At 43.6% G+C, this 25,779-nt stretch overlaps 1 protein-coding gene across 14 annotated transcripts in view; it reads left to right on the top strand.

Moving 5' to 3' along the window:
- RBMS1 (RNA binding motif single stranded interacting protein 1) overlaps positions 1-25,779 on the top strand; it is a 1,922,565-nt gene that overhangs the window by 1,612,431 nt on the left and 284,355 nt on the right. For all 14 annotated transcript variants that reach the window (XM_044074729.1, XM_044074739.1, XM_044074730.1 and 11 more), the window contains 2 exons: positions 5,264-5,313; positions 5,431-5,521. In XM_044074729.1, coding sequence (XP_043930664.1) covers positions 5,264-5,313; positions 5,431-5,521 — 141 coding nt within the window. The remainder of the gene's footprint in view (positions 1-5,263; positions 5,314-5,430; positions 5,522-25,779) is intronic.

The raw sequence follows: 25,779 nt of genomic DNA on the forward strand, positions 1-25,779 counted from the left end.
ACCGACAACTCAATCTTCCAAAAAACGTAAGGACCGGGACCGACATCCTCGGCCCGCGCCTTCCACCGATACTCCTCCAAAACCCTCCGCAAGTGCTTCGGTCCCTTCGGAAACGGTAATCCAACCGCTCCAGGCCGACGACACAGCGGTAACTCGTCCTTCGGTCTCGGAGTCCACTCCGGTGCCGGTTGTTGACTTTCCTCCAGAAACCGAGGTTCTGGATCTACCCGACACCTTTCCTGTGGACAAGGTTACACCAGCACGTGGGGCAGCTAGGCCTCCTGTATCCATGTCCATCAAGGCCTTTGCACGTGCTAAGGCCACCAGCCAGGCCAAGGCCCATCCTAAACCTACTGCTCAGGCCCCTTCTTCTGATAAACAGATCATGTCTCTTGCTGCAGATCTAATTTCCCTTATTAGGGGGTCTCAGCCTCATCCAGACAGAGGTTCTCAGCCGCCTGCAGAGAAAAGGCCCAGAACTGAGCAGGCCGACAACCTCTCTTCAGATGAAGCTTCTGGGGATTCTGAGCATTCTTATACCCAAGAAGAATCCTTCCAGGCCTATGAGGACTCTGATGCTGAGGAATCAATTCCCTCTGCCTCTCCTCCAGAGGATTTTTCGTTCGGTGAAGTCCTACACTCCATGAGGGAGCATTTTAAATGGCAGGGTCAGGAATTCTCTGACTCCAGGAAAAGGCTACGTACCTTCCTCAAGCTTCCCCAGCACAGGCCTTTAGCTATCCCTCCAGTTATGGATGTCCTGGATGATGTTTTCTCCGACTCCAGTGCTAACCCTGACTCCCTCCTTCCTGCTCCTGTCAAGCCGGACAGATATTATAGGGTCCCTGACACACACAAGCATCTCTTTAAGGCCCTTTCTGTGGATCTAGAAACAATTTCACAGGGCCCCAAGGGAGTGGCTACTTCCACTGCCAAGAATCCACTGCCAGCGGATAGGGAAGCTAGATCCCTGGAGAGATGGGGTAAAAAAGTTTATACCTCCACCACCCTGGCTATGAGGTCACTTAACTGCCTTTTTCATATGTTTCAGTACCAGGACTTTTTACTGGATGACTTACAGAAAAAGCTAGCCTCCCCTGAGTCTACTGATTTTAAGGCATTGCAGGATCTAGTACATAACACTCAGCAGGTTAACAATCATTTTCTTCAGTGTGGTTATGATGCATTGGAGGCTTCATGTAGGGCAGCTATGACTGGGGCTGTGATACGTAGACATGCTTGGTTAAAAGAACAGCCACTGCCAGACCATGTTAAAGTAAAGTTACTTGATGCACCTTTAGAAAAACAGAAGCTTTTTGGTGCTAATGCACAAGATCTGTTGAAGTCCATTGAGGAAAAAGCTAAATCAGTACAGACAGTCAAAGATTTCCTCCAGGTTCAGCCACCCAGATTCAGCAGGAATTGGCCTTCAAAGAATTGGTCCTTTCCAGACACTGACAAGTTTCAAAGGGGAAAAAACAGGCGTGGCCGAGGTAGAGGGCAATACCGAGGCTCCTACAGGGGCCGCCAGTGGCAACCACCAAATCAAAGAAGTGGCACAGGCAGCCCAGCTGCACCACAAGTACAACCACAATGACTTGACTTTCATACCGCCTACAAAGGCTCAAAGAGAAGCACCCTTGGGCGGAAAATTATCCTTATTCTCAAAAAACTGGCATATCTTAACCAAGGACAACTGGATTCTGGATTTAATAGACAAAGGTTACAGATTCCACTTCCATACTTTACCAAAATGACAAGGCATGCCAAACCTGCCACAAAATCAAAGGGCAGAGGCACTAATTCAAGTTTCAAAGCTGTTACAAATAAAAGCAATAGAAAAGGTCCCTCCTCAGGAACAAGGCCAGGGATTTTATTCAGGACTGTTCCTTGTTCCAAGAAAGGAAAACAAACGGAGGCCTATACTGGACTTGTCTACTCTAAATACTTATCTCATTGTGCCAAAATTCAAAATGCTGACGTTGCAGCAACTCCTTCCCATGCTGGGCAAGGGGTCTTTGCTGGTCACTCTGGACCTCAAGGAGGCATACCTGCATGTCCCCATCAGACACAGTTGCAGAAGATACCTCAGATTTCTTGCAGGGCCAGAGCATTATCAATTCTCAGCATTGCCGTTTGGCTTATCTACTGCACCCAGAGTGTTCACAAAATGCCTGGCATCAGTAGTGGCACACTGCAGACTCCAGGGGATTCAAATATACCCCTACCTGGATGACTGCCTCATACAAGCAGACAACAAACAAACCTTGATTGCAAACTTAGACTATGTCATTCAATTACTACAGGCCTTGGGATACACAATCAACATTCAGAAATCAAGACTCCTGCCATCCCAACAAATTATTTTCCTAGGAGCCAAGCTAGACACAAAAACACAAATGGCTTATCTCACAGAGGAAAAACAACAGCAGTTACCAGAATACTTCAAAGGCCTAGCAAAGTTCTCCCAGCTTACTGCAAGGAAAGTCCTGCAGGCCCTGGGGTTCATGGCATCTTGCATTCTTCTGATACCTTTGGCAAGACTTCATATGAGAAAGCTGCAATGGTATTTAAAAAACTTATGGTCCCAACACAGCCAAAGCCTAGAGGACGTAATCCCACTCATTCCATGTCTACAAAGAGAATTTTTGTGGTGGGCTCAAGCAAGTCAGTTAAACAAAGGCATGTCTTTCAACAAACCTCAAGCAGGTCAAATGATTACAACAGACGCCTCAGACCATGGATGGGGGGCGCACATGGAAGGCAGATGCATTCAAGGTCAGTGGACACCAAGGGAAAGGCATCTGCACATAAAGCAAAAAGAGATGTTGGCAGTGATACATGCAATCGAGAATTTCGAAAAATCACTTCAACAAGGACATTTGTTAATAAGGACAGACAACACCACTGTGATGTGGTATATAAACAAGCAGGGAGGCACTCATTCTTATCCCCTCTGCAGACTAACAATGATTCTCTGGGAAAAATCCCTAAGTCTGAACATACATTTGCAATCCCAGTTTGTGCCAGGCAAGGACAATGTTCTGGCAGACAAGCTGAGCAGGAATTTCTTGGATCCACACGAATGGATGCTGCATCCTCACATTTTCTCACAAATAACAAGGACATGGGGAAGACCGGACATAGATCTCTTTGCTTCTCACATGAATCATCACCTGGAAAAGTTCTGTACAAGGACCCACCATCCTCTAGCCTGGAAAACGGATGCTCTCTCCTTCAGCTGGAATTCCCTAACAATTTATGCATTCCCTCCTCTGCCACTGCTGACCAAGGTGATACTGAAGATCAAAGCAGAACAACCAACAGGCATTTTGATAGCTCCAGACTGGCCAAGGCAGGACTGGTACCCATTGCTGTTGAGCATAACTCGGACCAAGCCGTGGCCTCTGCCCCTATGGCCACTGTTTCTAACATAGCACAATTACAGGACTGTTCATCAAAACCTGAAAACATTGCATCTGACAGCCTGGAGGCTACCATAACTCCTTCCGATATCTCTCTTTCCAAAAAAGTTCAAGAGATCTTACTGGAAGCACGCAGACCTTCCACCAGAAAAATCTATACAGCCAAGTGGAAGAGATTCGTCATCTGGAATGCTAACAGGGGTCAGGATACAACAGTCTTGAGTATACCTCAGATATTGGAATACTTGGCAGAAATGTTTCATACTGGTCTCTCATATTCTTCCATAAAGATTCATGCCTCAGCAATCTCAGCAAAATACAATTGTGATCCACCTGTGTTTTCACACCCTTTGCTAAGACAGTTCCTAAGAGGGATAAAGAATATCAAACCCCCCAGGAAACCGCCAGTACCTGCACGCACCTCAATTTCGTCTGGGAAAAATTAACTCTTCCTCCCTTTGAACCAGCAGCAACTTCAGAAATGCAATTTCTCTCATGGAAAACGTTTTTTCTATTGGCTATCACATCAGCAAGAAGAGTCTCGGAGATACAGGCACTCATGGCAGTACCTCCTTTTCTCATTTTTCATCAGGACAGAGTTTCTCTAAGAACCAATCCTTCATTCATGCCAAAAGTAATTTCCAGGGTGTCTCTAAATCAGGCCATTCACCTGCCTACTTTCTTCCCCAATCCTCAAAACAGGGGGGAAGCACTGCTGCATACTTTGGACATACACAGACAACTACTCTACTACTTGGACAGAACTAAGGCCACCAGAAAGTCTGACCAACTGTTTGTAGCCTATGCTGCTGGAGTACAAGGAAAAGCAATCTCCAAACAAACAATTTCCAAATGGATTGGACACTGCATCAGATTCTGCTACTCTTTTCATGGAAAAGGTGTGCCAGCCAATATTAGGCCACACTCCACCAGAGCTATAGCCACATCCACAGCTTTCCTAAGAGGAGTGGCTACAAAGGACATTCTAGAGGCTGCTACATGGAGCTCCGTGCATACATTTACCAAGTATTACAACCTGCCTTTATACTACAGATCCCGAGCAGGCTTTGCTTCGGCAGTCCTGCAGGGCATTTTAGCTACACCATCACTTTCTTAGTTCCAACCACCCCCAGATTGGCTATGGTATTCAACCCATATGTTATGACTGCAGTTGCATTCTTGAAGGACATAGTACAGTTTTGTACCTACCATAAATGTAGATGTCCGATAGATATGCAACTGCAGTCGGATTTTCCCACCCTCCTACCCCTCTGCAACCTTCTTTATGGGTCCACTACCCCTATTCCTATTAGCTGGGGGTACCTCCTATGGTGTATCTGTTTATTACTGTTGTTCATGTCTGGAATTGTTTATCCATTCACCAAATCTAGCCTTCCTAGGAGGGCACCTGGCATCTGGGGCAAGAAACACTGAAGAAGATGGCATCGGCCGATGCCTTTATACTCCAGCCGTTCTGACGTCGGAGAGGAGGCGACACCAGCCGACGCCGGACCCAGACTTTGGAATTCGGCCGACCGAGGGCTACCTGAGGCAGGACAACCCATATGTTATGACTGCAGTTGCATATCTATCGGACATCTACATTTATGGTAGGTACAAAACTGTACTTTCATCATTGCCTGTCTCTTCTGCTGTCCATGTTGATAGAGAGTGGCTGTAAGTGCAGTTACATACCCCATTGAACAGTGGAAACATGGAGCAGCCCTGTCATGGAAGTGCATGATTTCATGACGAACAAAAACTGGGTCAACAAATGCATCAAAGTTTATGCACATACCCTCTGACATTAATCATGCTTTTTTATTTCTTTTTGCAAGGCTGGAATGACCCTGACATATGATCCCACTACAGCTGCTATACCAAATGGGTAAGCCTCCTACGTTTGAATTTTAAAGTACTAAAATCAGTAATGTTACTGTTGAGTTGTTTTAATTTTCATAGGGAGGCTTTAGAATAAGTTTTTTTTTTTTTCTGTCATCCTCAGGTTCTATTCTCCGTACAGTATTGCAACAAACAGAATGATTGCACAGACTTCTCTTACACCATATATTGCTTCCCCTGTTTCAACGTACCAGGTTAGTATTTCTGTTTAATTCAGTGAGGATTGATTCCATTCCTGTTCTGTGCATGCTAATTAATTTTCATGATGGAACCAAGCTTAGGTTATGTATGCTATACTTTTTTCCCTTGTTTAAAAATGCCAGTTATGTTATATTAGGTTTAATGTAGTTTTCATGCAGGTACCATTTTATGTAGTGGTTTTATTCTCTTGTACTTCCTCTTGATTGTGGGCTGGTTGCTTCACTATTGTGTAGTTCTAAGTACGCATTTGTCTAACGCAAGTGAGAATTGTGTTTGATTGGCACCTGACTTTTAAAGGGACACTGTAAGGCTTGGAATAAGCATCCTCATTGGTCCTTTTGAATTTTGTAGAGTTTTTTTTTTTTTTTTCAAGTTTTAGCTTCTGGTATTTAGGCCCTGCATCTGAGCAGGTTTCTGCTTGTTTGTACTGAGCTGAAGTGAGGAGGGCTATCAGCCACAACTCTGAGCTGAGATACCAGACTACTAGAGGCTTCTGAGCTTCAAAAAAAACCATGTATTTTTTTTTTTGCTTATTTGTACTATTTACTGCACTTTTTATTTTCTGCTGCCTACTTTCATACTGTATTTATTTACTGTGTACTAAACTGCACTGTTATACTGCAGTTTCCTGCTACACTGTGCCTGTAAAGTCAAGTGTTATTGCTGTTTTCACTGTTTAAGTGTTTACTGCTATTTTTTCGCTGTTTCAAAACTGTCTGTTCTGCATGCTCTGGTTTTCCCACCAAGCAGTACTTAATTAACCGATCCGTTAACTGTTTAAATCATTCTTTAGAGCTTCCTGGCTGATGTTCTGCTGTTTTAAGCATTTTCAGTGTATCAGTGCTATTTTTGTGCCATGTTAAATATTCTCTAGTGATTTGCACTGAAACTAATGTAGCTAGTAGTTGTAGCATAGTCCAGATCCAGGCCTGCTGCTTCTGAAACTGTTTGTAGTGGTTTGTTTTTTCTGAGCACGTTTTCCAGGCTGTCTTGGATTGGAAGGGGCCTCTCTGCACTTTTGTGAGAGAATTGTGTTTGATTGGCACCAGACTAGTAAAGGGAGGCTTGTCTAGGGCTTGGAATAAGCATTCTCATTGATCCTTTTGAATTTTGTTGAGTTTTTTTCCCCCAGGTTTTAGCTTCTGATATTTAGGCCTGGCATCTGAGCAGGTTTCTGCTTGTTTGCATGTCATGCAGCACGGCTCACTACTGCAAAATTGTGCACCAAAGCTGGCTAAAGTTAACAAATTTTCCCTTAAAACCCAGGCAGAAATATCCATTTGCCAAGCTCCACCGTTATCATTTCTGAAAAGCCACCCCTAGTGACAGCAGTCTTCATCCTAGCATTATGGACAATTGGACTACCCTTGATTGTCCTGCCCACCTTTTTGACTTGGGTATCTTGAAGCAGTGTAGCAGTTGCCTCGTACACAGACAATCCTCTACTAATAACACTGTATAGTACAGAGTGCAACATATGTATTTACACCAAGAATCTAGAATCCACACTCTGTGTCACTCAAAACAGTAACACGGAAAAGGCTGTCAACTCACCCAGCATTACATATTCATGTAGTACCACTGTTCATATACATAACACTACTCATACACACAGTACACATCAAATGTGTAAATCCACATGCGCGGTGCTTAAAAAACTTACCGAAACACAAGATATCTCCAGAACACAAGTCTGCTACAGCTAACACAGTCTCCACAGCACCCATGACACACAGCAACACCAATGTCTCACACAAGAAGCCCGTAAGGCGTAACACCAAAAAAAACAAGTTTTCTTGTCATTGGAGACTCAATACTGAGACACATGGCTGTCCCACTCACCAAATTGGACAAGGAGAAGGTTATGGTCAGCTGCCTGTCCGGTGCCAGGATTAGCCAAATCACGCATGTACTTGGGTATCTCAGCAACAAGTACTGTTATGACTGTGTCATAGTTCATGTTGGTGTGAATGACCTGAGACGTACCTCATTGGACTATGTGAAGAGAGACATGGTTGCGCTCTCTGAGTATGTATCCCAGGCAGGTATGTCCCTAGCCTTGAGCAGCATACTACTCTCGCATAGAATGATGCCACAGTGTAAACAAAAAATGATCGATTTCAATAATTGGCTTAGTTTTGGTGTCATTTCAAGGGGATCCTGTTCCCGTCTGCCTGGGAAGCCATGGTCAACAAACCTCGCTGCTTTGCCAAAGACGGTTTGCACCTGGCACCCTTAGACTTTCAGCTGCTGGCAAAGGCTCCTGCCTCCCCCATAGTGCCTTTTGTAAGCAAGGTCTCGAAAACAACATTGCCAATATGAAATTAACCAGTCAGAACAAAATAAGGGTCATGCTGCTAAATGCTAGGAGCTTAAACCAAAAACAGCACTCCCTGGAAACACTTCTGTCACCAGAAGATGTAGCTATCTGTGCAGTCACAGAAACCTGATTTAAGGCTCAGAGAGCCCCGGCCCTGCAAGGCAACAATGGCTTTCACACCTTCAGAATGCAAAATGAACATGTGAAAACCAAGGAGGCAGTGTTTCAGTCTGTATTGGATATAAATTCACCTCAGTCTAGTTAGACTGGACAACTCCATGGAGTTACTCCAGGTCCAGATTACGGAGGGTAAGACCCCCATTCAAGTCCTAGCCAGTTATAGATTCCCCCTCCATGGGTCACAACACTCATGAAGCCTACTTAACCAAACTGAAGACAGTCCAAATTTTACAGTACACTGGTTACTGGGGATTTCAGTTATCCCACCATCAACTGGGAAACCTGTTTTAGCCCAAACTCAACTCGCTAGCACAAAAGTTCCTTGACTTTGTGAATTCAAATGTCCTGGAGCAAATTGTCTATACCCCAATGAAAGAAACAAACAATGTTCTTCATGTTTCACTGTTGCAGTTATCACATTTGGGTTATCTGCTTGCAGGTAGCCCTCAGTCGACCCGAATACCGAAGTCTTGGGATTTCTGCATCGGATGCTGTCACTTCTTCCATGACGTCAGGTCGTCAGGGGTATAAAACATGCAGCCGTCACCATTACATCAGCTTTTCTTGACAAGCGGAGCCAGAAGCAGAAGCAGTCCGCAAGTGCCGGTCGGCTGCCTCCTGAAATTTTCGTTTTTTGAGTTTCAGACCTGAAGTCTTCTAAAAGATAAGTACCCCGTTGAGGATCCTTTTTTCTTGCTCTAACCAATGTCAGAAAAAATTAATAATTGTCTTGCCTGTGGAAAGCAAAAACCTCACAGAGATTTTCATTCTTACTGCGTCACCTATTTAGGCCCAGACCCCGACGTTCCTCGCTGTCAGTTTTGTGCCCTGTTCAACACCCGAACTATTCGTCGTCAGGCTATTTTTGTCTCTAAATTCTTTCTCTCTCCTTCTCTGTGTTCCAAAATGGCTTCGATAAGCCATCAGACTACCGATCTTCTGAAAAAATGTAAAGATAAAGACAGAGACAGACCGCTTAGGTCCAAAACTGCCGACGACGCTTCCGTTAATCTAGTCACCAGTCTGCCCGGTACTCAGTGAGGCGCTTTCGCAGCCCCTGATACCTGCTTCTACAGATTTGCAGGCCTCTACTGAGACCCATTCGGAGTCCGGTATGCTGTGAGATGCTTCTTCAATTATGAAACCTGTGGATGTCTCTACCTTGGATGGGTCCGGAGTCGCTGTGCAGGCACCGGCTTCTGAGGGTGTATTTGGGCCTTCCAATGTTCATATTAAACCGACTACTTAGTTTCAAACTAAAAATACCGAATTTCTCAGGCACAGAGTTCGCACTACGCCTAGGAAAACGGCAACCAAAGTGCATTCTCAGGGCCCCATGCCACAGAAACAAATGCTTAGAATGGCTGAAGACCTTATTACCTTAATTAGGGGAAACCAGCCTTCCCCCTCTAAAAGACCAAGAACTGATTTTCCTTCTGATTCTTCAGATCATGAGTCCGATGACTCTGACCCTTCTCATTACCAGGGTATACCTTTATCTACTTATGAGGATTCTGATGCAGAGGATTCCATTCCCTCTGCTTCCCCACCAGAGGATTTTTCTTTCGGTGAAACACTGCATACCCTCAGAGAGCATTTCCTCTTGGGAGTGCCAGGACTACCCACAGTCCAAAAAGAGACTCAGAGAATTTTTAAACTTCCCTCAGCATGGGCCTCCAGCTATCACTCCTGTTTTGGAAATTGTAGATGATGTCTTTATGGAATCCAGTCTTACCCCTGATACTTTGCCACCAGCTCCCAGGAAACCTGACAGGTACTACAGAGTACTTTACTCTCTCAAATCCCTATTTTAAAAATCCTACTGCGGATCCAGAGACCATTTCCCTGGGACCTAAAGGCATTAAGGCTATTACAGCCAAAACCCCTACCCCTTCGGACAAGGATTCTAGGGCTTTGGACATATGGGGTAAGAAGGTATACACCTCTGCTACTCTTGCCATCAGGGCTTTAAATTGCCACTTTCACATGTTAAAGTTTCAGCAACATATTATGGAAATAATTAAACAAAAAATTATTGTGCAGAACATAAAGATTTACAAGAGTTCATGCATTCTGCTAACCAAGTTGGACAACATACTTTGCAGTATGGTTTTGGTGCCTTAGAAGCATCTTGCAGGGCTGCTCTCACTGGATCTGTTCTTAGAAGGCATGCTTACCTTACGGAACAAATCTTGCCAGACCATGTCAAAGCAAAATTACTAGATGCTCCATTAAACCAAGACCGTCTGTTTGGCACTAAAGCAGAAGTCCTCAAAAAGATGGAGGAAAAGCTAAATCTCTGCAAACTGTTAAAGATTTCCTACAGGTACAGCCACCTAGATTCAGTAGGCATTGGCCTTCTAAAAACTGGTCTTTCCCAGTCCCTCCCAGACCTTCTCAGCCCAAACCCAGGGGCAGCAGACCACCACGACTACAGTCTCAGGGTATGCACAGATCTAAACAATGGAGTGCTCCCACCTCAAAATCAGGGAGTAGTAAGCCACCATCCTATGGAAAAAGTTCACAATGACTTGTCCTTCACTCTTGCAAGCCTTGCCCAAGTACTTGCACCCTTAGGAGGAAAACTAGCCCTGCACACAAAAAACTGGGAGTACATTACCCAGGACAGATAGGTCTTGAACATTGTATCCCAGGGATACAGATTCTACTTCCACTTACTGCCAACCCCAAGCAGGATGGTCAGACCTCCCCCCAAACCAGTGGGCAGAGGCCCAAAAGCAAGTACTTTCTCTTCTCAGTTTCAAGGTTATTCAACCTGTCCCAGCAGAGCAAAGGGGACAAGGTTTTTATACTCCAGTCTGTTTCTGGTACCCAGAAAAGAAAACTCTTGGCTCTCTATCCTGGATCTGTCTATTCTCAACACCTTCCTGGTGGTTCCAAGATTCAAAATGCTTACGCTCCAACAGCTGCTTTCTGTGCTAGCCATGGACACCTGGCTAGCCACCCTAGACGTAAAAGAAGCTTATCTGCATATCCCCATAAGGGAAGTTTGCAGGAAATATCTACGTTTCAGAGCAGGCTCTATCTATGCACTGCCAGTTCTCTGCACTTCCATTTGGCTTATCTATTGAGCCCAGGGTATTCACAAAATGCCTAGCTCCAGCCATTGCATATTGCAGGCAAAGAAAAATTCAAATTTACCCATACTTGGACGATTGCCTGATTCAGGCAGACAGTCAGGAATTGTTACTTCAGCACCTGACATTTGTAAAGAGAAGCAAAAACAAAGACAGAGTATGGTCACCAAAATCGGCTTTTGGGAAAATGATGAGTCCACGAGTAAATAAATTCCAAATTTCGACCTCTCTTTAATAGGCAAACAATAAAAATAACAAAACAAATAAAATAAGAGTCCCTTAAAATCCACACGATAAGCGCTTTCGATAAAAATCTTCCTCAGATCGTGATTTAAAAATGGGACTAACTTTCATTTTTAAAAGATGTTCCTCTGTGTTGCTAGCCAATCTATGCACAGAACAAATAGCTTCTAGCCAATCCATAGTATTGCTCCTCTGCCTCATTTACATATACAAAAGCAAGTACTTCCGTTTCCCACCTTTTTCATTGCGACTCGTAATATGCAAATAAGGTGCATTCACATCCAATCACAAATGTGAAAAGATACAAACGTTGTTGATTGGCGATCTGTCTTGCTTACTCACAACCATCACTACAGCCTCTTTCCTTAATGTACAAAAACAAGTACTTCCATTTTCAACCTTTTTCATTACGACTCATAATATGCAAATAAGGTGCATTCTCGTCCAATCACAAAGGTGGAAAAATACAATCACTGATTATCGGCAATGGCTCATCTGTTTTCCTTACTCACAACCATCACTTACAGCCTCTTTCCTTAGTATGGATGCCTAATGTTTAAAAACTTTTAAAACAGACTATATAGAAAGAGCTGCTTGAAAGTCATCCATTATATTTGACTCAAAAATGTGCATAATGCCGATCACTTCGGTTCAAGCATATATCAATGGGCTACGTCCCAGGCTGTGATTGCAAAGCAGGATATCAAGTCTATAAGGACGGGGAATAACCAAAAATAATAATACATCCATTCTCTATATATACAAAATATTTACATTGACCGGCTTGGTATCCAGTCCAATTCATTAGTATAAATGAAAACAACAAAATTGTGGTAAACCTGTAAAGATAAACTGAGCCCCAGGATAGACTGCACACAATGCCTTTAATGAAACTGGATAGGACCAACAGACAAAACAGTACTAAGCGCTTTCTCCCTTTACAATGTAGGGCATCTTCAGAGTAGAAGTGAACTGTTATAACATTCAAATACTTATATCATAGATAGTACATGCCTCCAATGTAATTACCCAATCACCCTTTACAACTCATTGATGGCACTGAGAAGTATAAACATCTAGTACTCCATACTGTTCTGAATAATAATTATTAAATATAAATAACAAATACAAATAACTGACCCATAATACCATAAAAAAACTTAAAAACGAACACACATATATGTATATATCTAGTTGTGTATCTAAAAACTGCTTAGGTAAAAAACAAAACAAAAATACAAGTTATAAAAACAATAAACTTGCCAATGAAGTAATACCAAAACACAGCTAATATAAACTAATATGAAACTACTAAAATGGCAAATGTGAGCCATTACCACTATACGGCCCGTACTAGAAATATAATTAATATTATTGTTAGAATAAATATAACATACAAAACAATATAAAATATGTATATTTGGTTGTAGTATAAATAAATAATCATAATAGTATATAGTTATAGTAAATTATAATAAATTTTAAAATTTTAGTACCTTCCAAAAATTTTTTAATACCTTAATGATTTTGGAAAACATTATATGTTAATGGACCTATATTTTAATATACTGGAAATTGAAATGTTCATTGATGCCTGGAAATTTTGAGGCATCAAGTCTTAATTGCCAAAGGCACTCCTTAACTTCCAGAAGTGTCTTTGCATCCCCACCCTTGTCGTTATAAGGAATTCTGTCAATGACAAAGAATATGAAGTTTTTAAAATTAGTACATTCCAGGCTATGCATATAAAGTGCATTTGTAGTTTTTTTTATTTCTTATGTCTCTAACATGTTCCAATATCCTCAGTCTCAATTTTCTAATAGTCTTACCTACATAAAAGGTAGGACAACTAAGGCAAATTGCTAGGTATATCACCATTTTTGTATTGCAATTGCAAAACCCTGGACACCTTATAGTCCTACCAAAATTGTGTACTGTAACATATGGACCATTATTGATGTATTTACAAGTGCTGCAACATCCACATTTATTCATTTAGTATGTATAAAGCCGAGCGCTTATCGTGTGGATTTTAAGGGACTCTTATTTTATTTGTTTTGTTATTTTTATTGTTTGCCTATTAAAGAGAGGTCGAAATTTGGAATTTATTTACTCGTGGACTCATCATTTTCCCAAAAGCTGATTTTGGTGACCATACTGTCTTTGTTTTTGCTTCTGTTTACTGTTTGAGACAGTTCACCACAGCACAGGGGGAATTTTTGTTTTTTACTGGATTTTTATGACATTTGTAAAGAGACTTCTAACTTCACTGGGGTATACCATCAGTGAAAAGAAATCACATCTGGTACCCAGCCAAAAGATTGTATTCCTGGGAGAAAGCTTGAATACAACTTCCCAGATGGCATTCCTCACTCCAGAAAAACAGATTTATTTGACAAACTACTTCAGTCTACTGGCCACCCAAACCCAGCTATCTGCAAGAAAAATACTGCAAGCCCTAGGGTTCATGGCCTCTTGCATTCTACTAATTCCATATGCAAGATTGCATATGAGGAAACTTCAGTGGTACTTAAAAAGTCTCTGGTGTCAACTTTCTCAGGACGTGGAAACAATGATTCCTATCATTCCTTGTCTAAGGACAGAGTTTCTTTGGTGGGCAGAGGCCTTCTACCACAACAAGGGACTCCCTTTTACTCAACCCCCCCCCCCCCGCCGCCCAAACCCTAACAACAGATGCATCAGTCTGTGCATGGGGGGGCTCACATGGCAGGAAAATGCATTCAAGGCAAATGGAATCCAAAACAAATGCACCTGCATATCAATCAGAAAGAAATGTTAGCTGTACAGAATGCACTGACAGCCTTCAAATACCTTATTCTTCCAGGGCAACTATTGATAAAGACAGACAACACCACAGTTATGTGGTACATAAACAAGCGGGGGAACCCATTCCTACCCACTCTGCAGGTTAGCCATGGCTCTGTGGAACACAGCCTTGAGCAATCAAGTACACCTGCAAGCTCTATTCCTTCCAGGCAAACAAAACTCACTGGCATATGACTTAAGCAGAAATCCAATGGACCCACACGAGTGGAAACTGGAACCCAAATCATTCAAGCTTTTGATCCACAGGTGGAGGACACCAGAGGTGGACCTCTTTGCTTCCCCGCAGAACAATCAAATATTGTACCAGAACTCCCCACAGCCAAGCATGGAAAATGGATGCCCTGTTCTGTACATGGGAAAACCTCTCAATCTGTGCCTTTCCTCCTCTGCCCCTTCTCTCGAAGGTTCTACTAAAGATCAAACAGGACAAGCCAAGGGCAATTCTGATTGCACCAGACTGGCCACGCCAGCACTGGTACCCACTTCTGCGCAGTCTGACAGTAGTGCCACCATGTCACCTTCCTCAGATCCCTTCCCTGCTGTCCCAGCAGAGCCAGATTTTGCATCCTCCGCTGCAAACCCTGAACCTATCAGCCTGGCTCATCCCCTGAACACATCTCCAGCAACCCTCAGTAAACAGGTGCTGGATGTCATCCTTGAGGCAAGGAGGCCTAGTACTTAGGAAATCCTATTCAGAAAAGTGGAAAAGATACTGTTCTTGGAGCCAGTCTCAGGGAATGGACACAACCGTGCCCAGCTTACCTCAAATCCTAAATTACCTAACAGAACTGCTCCACAAAGGCATCTCCTTCTCTTCAATTAAGATTCATGCCTCTGCCATCTCAGCTCATTACAGTACTGAGCCTCCCCTCTTCTCTCACCCTGTGGTCAAACAGTTCCTGAGAGAAGCCAAAAATTTAAGACCCCCCCCCCCCCCCAGGAGAGCTCCCACTCCAGCCTGGGACCTTAACGTTGTACTGGAGAAGCTCACACTTCCTCCCTATGAACCTGCTGCCACAACAGAGTTAAAATTCCTCTCTTGGAAAACAGCTTTACTTCTAGCCATCACTTCAGCAAGAAGAGTATCTGAATTGCAGGCCGTTATGGCCGTGGAACCCTTCATTATCTTCCATGTGGACAGGGTTTCCCTCAGGACTAACCCCTCATTTATTCCCAAGGTGGTATCTAGTGTGGCTTTAAACCAATCCATTCATTTGCCAACCTTTTTCTTTAATCCTCAGAATAAAAGGGAAAGGATTCTTCACTCCCTGGATGTGCACAAGCAGCTTAGGTTCTACCTGGACAGGGCTAAACCTTTCAGAAAATCTGACCAGCTGCTAATCAGCTTTGCTACAGGGGCAGAGGCAAGGCCATTTCAAAGCAAACCATTTCTAAATGGATAGCATAATGCATCCATTTCTGCTACAAACACCATGGAAAACCTACCCCACAGGGGATCAGAACTCATTCTACTAGGGCTACCTCAATCTCTACAGCATTTCTCGGGGGAGTCCCTACCAGGTTCATCCTGGAAGCTGCAACCTGGAGTTCTGTACACACCTTCACCAAGCATTACCACTTACCTATCCTTTCTAAATCCAGAGCTGGATTTGCCACAGCAGTCATACAAGGCCTTCTAGCCACCCCTAATGCTTCCTGACTGTCTCCACCCTTCCTCAGCTTTGGGAATCAACCCAAGTGTGATGACTGCAACAATGAAACATGAAGAACATGGTACAGTTGTGTACACTTACCATAAATGTAGATGTTCAAGTGTATTCACTGTTGCAGCCCTGGTTACCGTCCCTCCAGCCCCCTGACCTCTATACTTTCTACCTATCCTTTTTTTGGCCATATCTTATAACAACAGTATTTACTTTTTACTGGGGGTGTTCCACACCATGTAATTGCTTCCTATTTCTGGGGCTCCTGACATCTGGGGCAAGAAAAACTGATGTAATGGCGTCGGCTGCATGTTTTATACCCCTGACAACCTGACATCATGGAAGAAGCGACCGCATCCGACACAGAAATCCCAAGACTCTGGTATTCGGGTCGACTGAGAGCTACCTGCAGGCAGATGACCCAAGTGTGATGACTGCAACATTAAATGCACTTGAACATCTACATTTCTGGTTAAGTCTACACAACTGTACTTTCTAGATCTGGTCCTCATCAACATGTCAAACAGGTGCACTGATGCAGCTGTTGGACCCTCATTAGTTAAAACTGACCACAAGTCAGTCACCTTAGAACTGACACTAACACCAGGACTCACAAAGGGTGAAATCAGACTAAAAAACTTCACCAAGGCAAACTATACCCCTGTAGGTGAAGATATAAATGCATTCCAAGCCCTACCCTAAGCTGATAGTGGTAACTACCCCAAAGCTTGCACTAGAGCTCTGTACAATCACTTGCATAAGTGTATTTACTCGGCTGTACTAGATAGAATCAAAGCAAGAGCCCCAAGTAAAATCAAGCTGCCATGGTGGACTTCCAGCATCAACAGACTTTACAATAAATGCAAAAATGTGCTGTCCAAGAAAACAAAGGCAAGGACCCAGTAATGGAAAAGCCCTCTCCTCAGCCTTAAGATATAGTTATCAAATAACCTAAAGGCAAGGACCCAGTAATGGAAAAGCCCCCTCCTCAGTTTTAAGATATAGTTATCAAATAACCTAAAGGGTAGGACCCAATCATGTTCAGAACTGGTGGCCAACGGCATCACACACACTGACCCCACAGAGATAGCGAACCTGCTAGCAGATAGGTTTGGTTAAAATTTCACTCCCTTATCCCCTCTTAACTTACAACATCCCTTCCCCCATCTTACATATCTGAAGAGCAGGTCCTTAAAGCACCCTGTCCAGGGCAAACAACACGACCTCTATGGGACCATATGACATCCCAGGCTGTCTTCCAAACAGGCTAAAACATGAACTAGCATCACCACTAAGTACCCTTAACCACAGGGTTTGTTCCTACAGAATGGAGAACAGCTACAGTTATTCCTCTCCACAAAGGTGGCCCTAGCAACAGACACAGGGAATTACAGACCCATAAGCCTGAACAGACTCATCTGTAAGGCCATGGAATGTATCATTATGGACCTCATAAGTAAAGATATAGGTGACCTCCAAACCCTGGATCCCACCTAATTCGGCTTCATGAAGAGCAGATCCTTCCTGTTAAATCTGGTGGATTTTTTTGAAAGTATGACCAAGGCCGTTGATGAGGGCACATCTGTGCACACAGCATACCTCGACTTGGCAAAGGCTTTTGACACAATCCTACATTCAAGCATTATCGATAAACTTAGAAAAATTGAATGTAAACACCTGTGTTGTAAGATGGGTTACCAAGTTGATAAGAACTTATCAAATTGAGTGATTCCATATCAACCAGCAGACCTGTTATCAGTGCTGGGCCTCCTAGGGTTTGGTATATACTTTTCAGACGTTCAGGTCAAAACTAAGGGGTTTGGCTGACCACACTTACAGATGACTGCAAACTCGGTGCAATCATTGAATCCCCAAATGATGGCAGTATACTGCAGGATGGTCTCACACAGGTCAACGACTGTTGTATTAGTGACAGTCTCAAACTAAATGCAAAGAAATGCATCATCATTCCTTTCAGTGCAAACAATGTCCCTTCATGCTATCATATCATTAACAATACCCTTAGTACCCATGTAGTGGTAAGGGACCTGGGATCACAGATTGACCGTGACCTTAACTTCGACCACCTTGTGACTACCATTTTAAGGAAAGCTTTCCACGTAGCTCACTTGATTAGTAAAAGTATTGCCTCGAGAGCAAAAGAAGTTATAACCCCCTATACTCAGCACTTATGCTGCCCATAATTGAGTGTGATGCCCCATTCGGTATGCACCGTACTAAGCCCTACAGCAATTATAGAGACCTCAGAGGTTTCTAACAAAGAAGATAAAGGGCCTCTAGCATGTGCCTTACATGGACAGACTAAAATCCCTGTCGCTGTACTCCATATCATATAAACTTCTTAGGGGAGACTTATGCCTGGCCTAGAGAGCAACCCAACACCCAAACCTAATGTACTTACTGCATATCCATAAATCAAGTGGGTCTAGGGCCACCCATTCCAGGGACTTAAATATGGCCTGTGACTTAATTAGGGTATGCTGGAGAGACAGATTTATCTCCCAGTGACTGCCACATCTTTGGAACAGGCTACCAATTCATGTGAAACAGAGCACCTCTATGACACTGTTCAAGAGGAACCTGGATGAGTGGATGGGGCACCATAAATTCTTACTTGGGGATAGCACCCACAACTCTCCTGGGCATGGGCAATCATCACTAAATGCAGTTTTGGGTATTGACTAGTACCTGTATGGTATTACATTGGGTTGAAATGGCTAGGCTTAAAATGACCTCCAGGTAGATAGCCTAGCAATCTCCTATGAATTAATTTATACACTTTCCTTCCTATTTGTTAGGGAATTGCTTGTGACAGCTAAAGCCCATCACACATCCAATGTCTTACTGCAGGATTGATCATATCATTGACTATCCATTCATATTTTAGTTTTGGTTCTTGACATTGAGGGCAGACTCATTGTTCCCCTGTTTCACGTAAGTTTGCCTCATGCATATCCCTATAGAAGTGGTACTTCCTTGCTTTTTTGGGTGGGCTCTCAACACAGCACTGTATGAGATTTCTGCCACTGCACCCCACACTATTATAAACTGCCATATTTTTGGAAGATGGGAAGAAAATGAAGTGCCCAGACAAGGCCCACACAGACACATGGAGAACATGTAAAATTTAACACATCCAATGAGTAAAGGTCAGGATTGAACCTCTCACTGTGGAACTATGAGACATAGATCTCACCATATTATGTGAGATCGCTGCTGCACTTGCCAAAGCCTACTATACCAACCTCATTATTCTGCATATGCATTTCCTTTTTTTGATAGTCACACCATCGAGATTGTGATATTTTGTATCATTGTCGAAATCCTGCTGCATCTGTGTGTCCGAGCAACAAGAGTAAGTGTCCATATGACTTTTAGATTCCCAGCTAAGACATGCACAGTGGCACAGCTGATAGCATTGTTGCCTCACAATAAGAGGTTCCCCAGTTTGATTCTTGGCTGGGATGGCCTCCCTTTGTTTACTTGGGTTTCCTCCAGGTGCTCCGGTTTCCTCTCACAGTCCAAAGACTTGAAGTGGGTGGATTGAACAGTCTAAATTGACCATTCCTGTGTGTGCATGCGAACAGGTATGTGTGTGGTATAGAAGGATTGCAGCGGCAAGACTAGATACTCAGCAGTGTAAAGTTTGGCACTAGCTGATTGTCACTGTTGAAGTGACACTCCGAACCCATGTGGAAAGATGGGAAAACTGGGTTGTGGATGGATAGATTGATGGACATGCACAGTGGGGAAGAAGTCACCTGCGGTAAATGCAAAATGTTCATCTGGGCTAATTAAGAACAAAGAAGAAAGTTATTCATCTCTTTTACAATCATTGACATAGTAGCTGTCAGGCACTTTTCATTTGGAAATCAGAGGATAGTCTTCCTCGCACCTCCAGATGTTAGTTGCAACATTACCACAATGTCAAACACATAGAGAACAGGTCAAGACATGAACTGTCTTTTGTAAGTTCTCCCTACAGCCGGATGAATGTTTTGTTGGTAAAGAGATGGCCATTTGGTAATGAGGCTTGAGCCTGAACACATCCACAGCGTTGTTGGAGGATAAGGAGAATGAGGGAGGCCCACTCTCTGCTCTCTCTGTCTCTTGGGGGGGGGGTCATTGCAGTCCAACAGTGTTTCACCTTCCCCCCCCCGATGACTGCTTGGAACCACTGACTGACCCGACTAATCAGAAATGGTCCCCTGAGTCACCTTGGTATGGATTAGTAGCATTCTGGACTAAGCATATTCCTTTTGCAATGACTCCCTCCAGGTCTGGTTTGCTTGCATGTCAGACTGTAGGAGAGATCACTAAGTCATCCAATACTAGGCTTACATCCCAAGGCTTTGACATAAAGCAGATGTTTCTTCTCTGATGGTAAATTGAATTGTAAGTACATGATTACTTCATTAATGTTTTTGGTCTGAAGCCAGTGCCAGTCTGTGTAGTGACCCTTTTATGGTGTGCCAGCTTCAACTGGTGTATAATCAAGTGTTGGTGTGTGGTCTGTTAATTTCAGGCACCGTTCTGACATGCACAGTACTTCATGTCAGTATTTGCTTCTATTAGAAAGGCCGTGATCTTCCCTCTCACTTTGGCAGCTAAACTAAGTCTGAGTTTCCTGAGGATATAGTCTCTCAGGTGACCAGGAACTGTTTCTAACCCATGTACACCTGTCCACCAGATGATCCTTTGGAGATGCCATGTGACTTGTAAAGAGCAGCTTGTACTGGCATTGGGCCTTTCCATTTTCCCAGAAGTTCATAGTAGAGTTTGGAAGAAGAGTTTCTAGAAACTCTGGGTTATGTCTCCTCCCCACTTGAGACAGCCATTTGAGTTGCCATCGAGGCAGACTGAAGGCACAATGACTTGTCCATTAAAACAACGACGGCTGTCGGCAGACCTCTGACTCACTGCAGCCACAGCATTTTCCTGTCTTGCCTACAGCCAGCAGTGGGTCTGTGCTTTTGACGTTCAGATCTTCTTATCACTGCTCTTGATTCCAGCTGCTTTTGGCGTTCAGATCTTCTTATCACTGCTCTCGATTCCAGCTGCTTTTGACGTTCAGATCTTCTTATCACTGCTCTCGATTCCAGCTTGTTGTTAAAGAAGACTCTCTAGGTAAGCTTGAATACCTCCCCAAGTCTGCACAGAAGGGAAGTCTTTATCAGGCCCTGTTGGAGACTTTCACCGTAAAGTACCACCTGTCTTATAATTTGATTATGCTGCTGATTTAGCTTGGGCTACAAGCTCATGTGTGCCTACATAAGATGACGTGGCTGTGCTTGTACTCCTTAAAGGAGGAACTAAAGAACAAGATCCTCAATGCCCATTTATTGAGAGGGGTGCACTTTGTATAACCTGCCGAGGACTTGATTGTTGATATCAAGGAGTTCCTCCTGTATTTTGGGCCTTTAGGCTCCCACCATTCACCTTATACTCTTTTTATAGGATCATAGGAGGTTACTAGGCTAATGGCCCTGCGGCCCTTACAAGCCTAGCCAAGAGTTTATCCCCAGAAAGAAACCTCAGTCAGCACCTGTTGCTCCTGTCAGTGAGGGACACAGGTGGAACCCCTGGGACGAATTTGTGGTTTCCCAACCACTCATCAAGGCTGCGCTTGAAGAGGGTCAGCGAGGTGCTCTGTTCTAAGCCTCCTCACTGCCTAATAAAGGTCCTGTATATGTTGCACAGTATTGCCAGTTTCAGTGCCATTGTTGTTTGTTATCAAGAGATGCTGTCAGCTGCTCTGTTGGTCCTCTAAAAAATTAAATCCTAGTTTACAGTGTTTTGGGTAAACATATTAATAGGAAGCAAACCACAGTGACATTGGCATTATTTTCTTGCAGAATACATTTGTTTTCCTTTTTGACAATTATCATCCACTCATAGGTTCACAGAGTCATAGATTAGTACTAAGCTAACTGCCCTTGTGAACCATTTTAAGTCTAGCCAATTATCCCTTGTGAGACTCAAACCCTGCACCTTGCATTTGTCAGGCAAACACCTTAACCATCAGGCCACCCTCCCAACCCGAACCACTCCGACATTACATAAATTGTTCAGTTCTTACCTTCTTTCAAATCTCACTCCTTCTTCTAAATATTATTCTGCATGTATTGTTCCTAAAATTCCAGTTGTTTCTATTTATTTGCTTCTTCTCTTTTCTACACCACCAATCTAAATCTTCAACACCATTCACTACTTCATTTATAGTTGGTTTAGATTTTGATTTACATTTTCTAGTAATTGTTTTTTGTCAGCCAACAGAATTAAACTTAATAAGGCCGTACTATGTCTAGGCAGATGTTCTTCGTGTTTCACTGTTGCAGTCATCACGCTTGGGTTATCTGCCTGCAGGTAGCCTTCAGTCGACCCGAATACCAGAGTCTTGGGATTTCTGCATCGGATGCTGTCGCCTCTTCCATGAAGTCAAAGATCTAAAACATGTAGCCGACGTCATTACATCAGCTTTTCTTGCTGCACGGGAGCCCAAAGCAGAAGCAGTTCACAAGTGCCGGTTGGCCGCTACCTGAAATTATCGTTTTTCGAATTTCAAACCTGAAGTCTTCTAAAGCTAAGTACCCCGTTGAGGATCCTTTTTTCTTGCTCTAACCGATGTCAGAAAAAATAAACAATTATCTTGCTTGTGGAAAGCAAATACCTCACAGAGATTTTCATTCTTATTGTGTCACCTGTTTAGGCCCAGACCATGATGTCCCTTGTTGTCGGTTTTGTGCTTTGTTCAACACCCGAACTATTCGTCGGCGAACTATTTTTGTCGCTGAATTCTTTCACTCTCGTTCACCGTATTCTGAAATGGCTTTGATAAGCCGTCCGACTACTGATCTTCCAAAAAAAATGCAAGGATAAAGACAGAGACAGACCGCATAGGTCCAAAACTGCCGCCTCCGCTTCCGTTAAGTTAGTTGCCGGTCCACCGGTACTCAATGAATCGCTTTTGCAGCCCCTGTTACTCGCTTTTACAGATGCACAGGCCTCTACTGAGACCCATTCAGAGACCGGTATGCCGCGAGATGCTTCATCGACTATGGAACCTGCAGATGTCTGTACCTTGGATGGGTCCGGAGCCGCTGTGCAGGCACCGGTTTTGTAGGGTGTATTCAGACCTTCCGATGTTAGTATTAAACTGACTACTTCATTCATGACTAAAACTACTGAATTTCTCAGGCCCAGAGTTCGCACTACACCTAGGAAACCGATGACCAAAGCGCATTCTCAAGCTCCCATGCCACAGAAACAAATGCTTAGAATGGCTGAAGACCTTGTTACTTCAGTTAGGGGAAGCCAGCCTTCCCCCTCTAAAAGACAAAGAATTGATTTTCCTTCTCATTCTACAGACCATGATACCGATGACTCTGACCCCTGTGATTACCAGGACATACCCTTATCTACCTATGAGGACTCAGACGCAGAGGATTCCATTCCCTCTGCTCCCCCCAGAGGACTTTTCTTTCGGGAAACCTTGCATACCCTAAGAGAGCATTTCCGTTGAGGATGCCAGGACTACCCACAATCCAAAAAGAGACTCAGGGAATTTTTAGACTTGCCTCAGCATAGGCCTCTAGCTATACCCCCTGTCCTGGATATTGTAGATGATGTCTTCATGGAATCCAGTCTTACCCCTGATACTTTACCACCAGCTCCTAGAAAGCCTGACAGGTACTACAGATTTCTCTTTAAAAATTCCACTGCGGATCCAGAGAACATTTCCCAGGGACCTAAATGTATTAAGGCTGCTATGGGCAAAACCCCTACCCCTTCGGACAGGGATTCTAAGGCTTTAGACAGATGGGGTAAGAAGGTATATACCTCTGCAACTCTTGCCATCAGGGCTTTAAATTGCCAGTTTCATATGTTGAAGTACCAGCAACATGTTATGGAACTAATTAAACAAAACATTTTGTTGATTCCTGATTGTGCAGAAAATAAAGACTTACAAGAGTTAATGCATTCTGCTAACCAAGTTGGTAAAAATACTTTGCAGTGTGGTTTTGATGCCTTAGAAGCATCGTGCAGGGCTGCTGTCACTGGGTCTGTTCTGAGAAGGCATGCTTGGCTGAATGAACAAATCTTGCCAGACCATGTCAAAGCAAAATTACTAGGTGCTCCATTAAACTAAGAATGTTTGTTTGGCTCAAAAGCAAAAGAAGTTCTTAAAAAGATGGAGGAAAAAGCTAAATCTATGCAAACTGTTCAAGATTTGTACAGGTACAGGTACCTAGATTCAGTAGGCATTGGCCTTCAAAAAATTGGTCCTTTCCAGTCCCTCCCAGACCTTCTCAGTCCAAACCCAGCGACAACAGACCACAAAGACTACAGTCTCAGGGTATGCACAGATCTAAACAATGGAGTGCTCCCTCCTCAAAAACAGGGAGTGGTAAGCCACCCCCATATGGAAAAAGTTCACAATGACTTATCCTTCATCCTTCCCAGCCATGCCCAAGTACTTGCACCCCTAGGAGGAAAACTCGCCCTACATGCAAAAAACTGGCAGTATATTACCCAGGACCGATGGGTCTTAAACATTGTATCTCAGGGATACAGATTCTACTTCCACTCACTGCTAGTCCCAAATGGATTGCCAGACCTTCCTCCAAACCAGTGGGCAGAGGCCCAAAAGCAAGTACTTTCTCTTCTCAGTATCAGGGCTATTCAACCTGTTTCAACAGAGAAAAGGGGACAGGGTTTTTACTCCAGACTGTGCCTGCTGCCTAGAAAAGAGAACTCTTTGCTCCCTATTCTGGATCTGTCCATTCTTAACTTTTTCCTGGTGGTACCAAAATTCAAAATGCTTACACTCCAGCAGCTACTTCCTATGCTAGCCAAAGACTCCTGGCTCGTCACCGTAGACTTAAAAGAAGCTTATCTGCACATCTCCATAAGGGAATCTTGCAGGAAATATCTACGTTTCAGGGCAGGCTGTATGCACTATCAGTTCTCTGCACTTCCCTTTGGCTTATCTACTGCTCAAAGTGCCTGGCTCCAGCCATTGCATACTGCAGGCAGAGAAATATTCAACTTTACCCGTACTTGGACGATTGCCTGATTCAGGCAGACAGTCAGGATTTGCTACTTCAGCACCTGACATTTGTAAAGAGACTCCTAACTTCTCTGCGGTATACCATCAATGAAAAGAAATCACATTTGGTACCCAGCCAAAAGAGTGTATTCCTGGGAGCAAGCATGAACACAACTTCCCAGATGGCATTCCTCACTCCAGAAAAGCAGGTCTATTTGACAAATTACTTCAAACTACTGGCCACCTAAACCCGGCTATCTGCAAGAAAAATACTGCAAGCCCTACGGTTCATGGCCTCATGCATTCTCCTAATTCCGTATGCAAGAATGCATATGAGGAAACTTCAATAGTACTTAAAAAGTCTCTGGTGTCAACATTCCCAGGACCTGGAAGCAGTGATTCCTATCATTCCTTGCCTAAGGACAGAGTTCCTTTGGTGGCCAGAGGCTTGCAACCACAACAAAGGACTCCCTTTCACTCAACCCCCCGCCACCCAAACCCTGACAACAAACGCATCAGACTATGCATGGGGAGCTCACATGGCAGGCAAATGCATTCAAGGCAAATGGAACCCAGGGCAAATTCACCTGCATATCAATCAAAAAGAAATGTTAGCTGTACAGAATGCACTGACATCCTTCAAATACCTTATCCTGCCAGGACAACTTTTGATAAAGACAGACAACACCATAGTTATGTGGTACATAAACAAGCAGGGGGGAACTCATTCCTACCCACTCTGCAGCTTAGCCATGACTCTGTGGAGCACAGCCTTGAGCAATCAAGTGCACATGCAAGCTCAGTTCCTGCCAGGCAAACAAAATTAACT

Source organism: Protopterus annectens, chromosome 6.part0, assembly GCF_019279795.1.
Source record: "Protopterus annectens isolate FY-2018-M chromosome 6.part0, PAN1.0, whole genome shotgun sequence".
NCBI classification, from domain to species: domain Eukaryota; kingdom Metazoa; phylum Chordata; order Ceratodontiformes; family Protopteridae; genus Protopterus; species Protopterus annectens.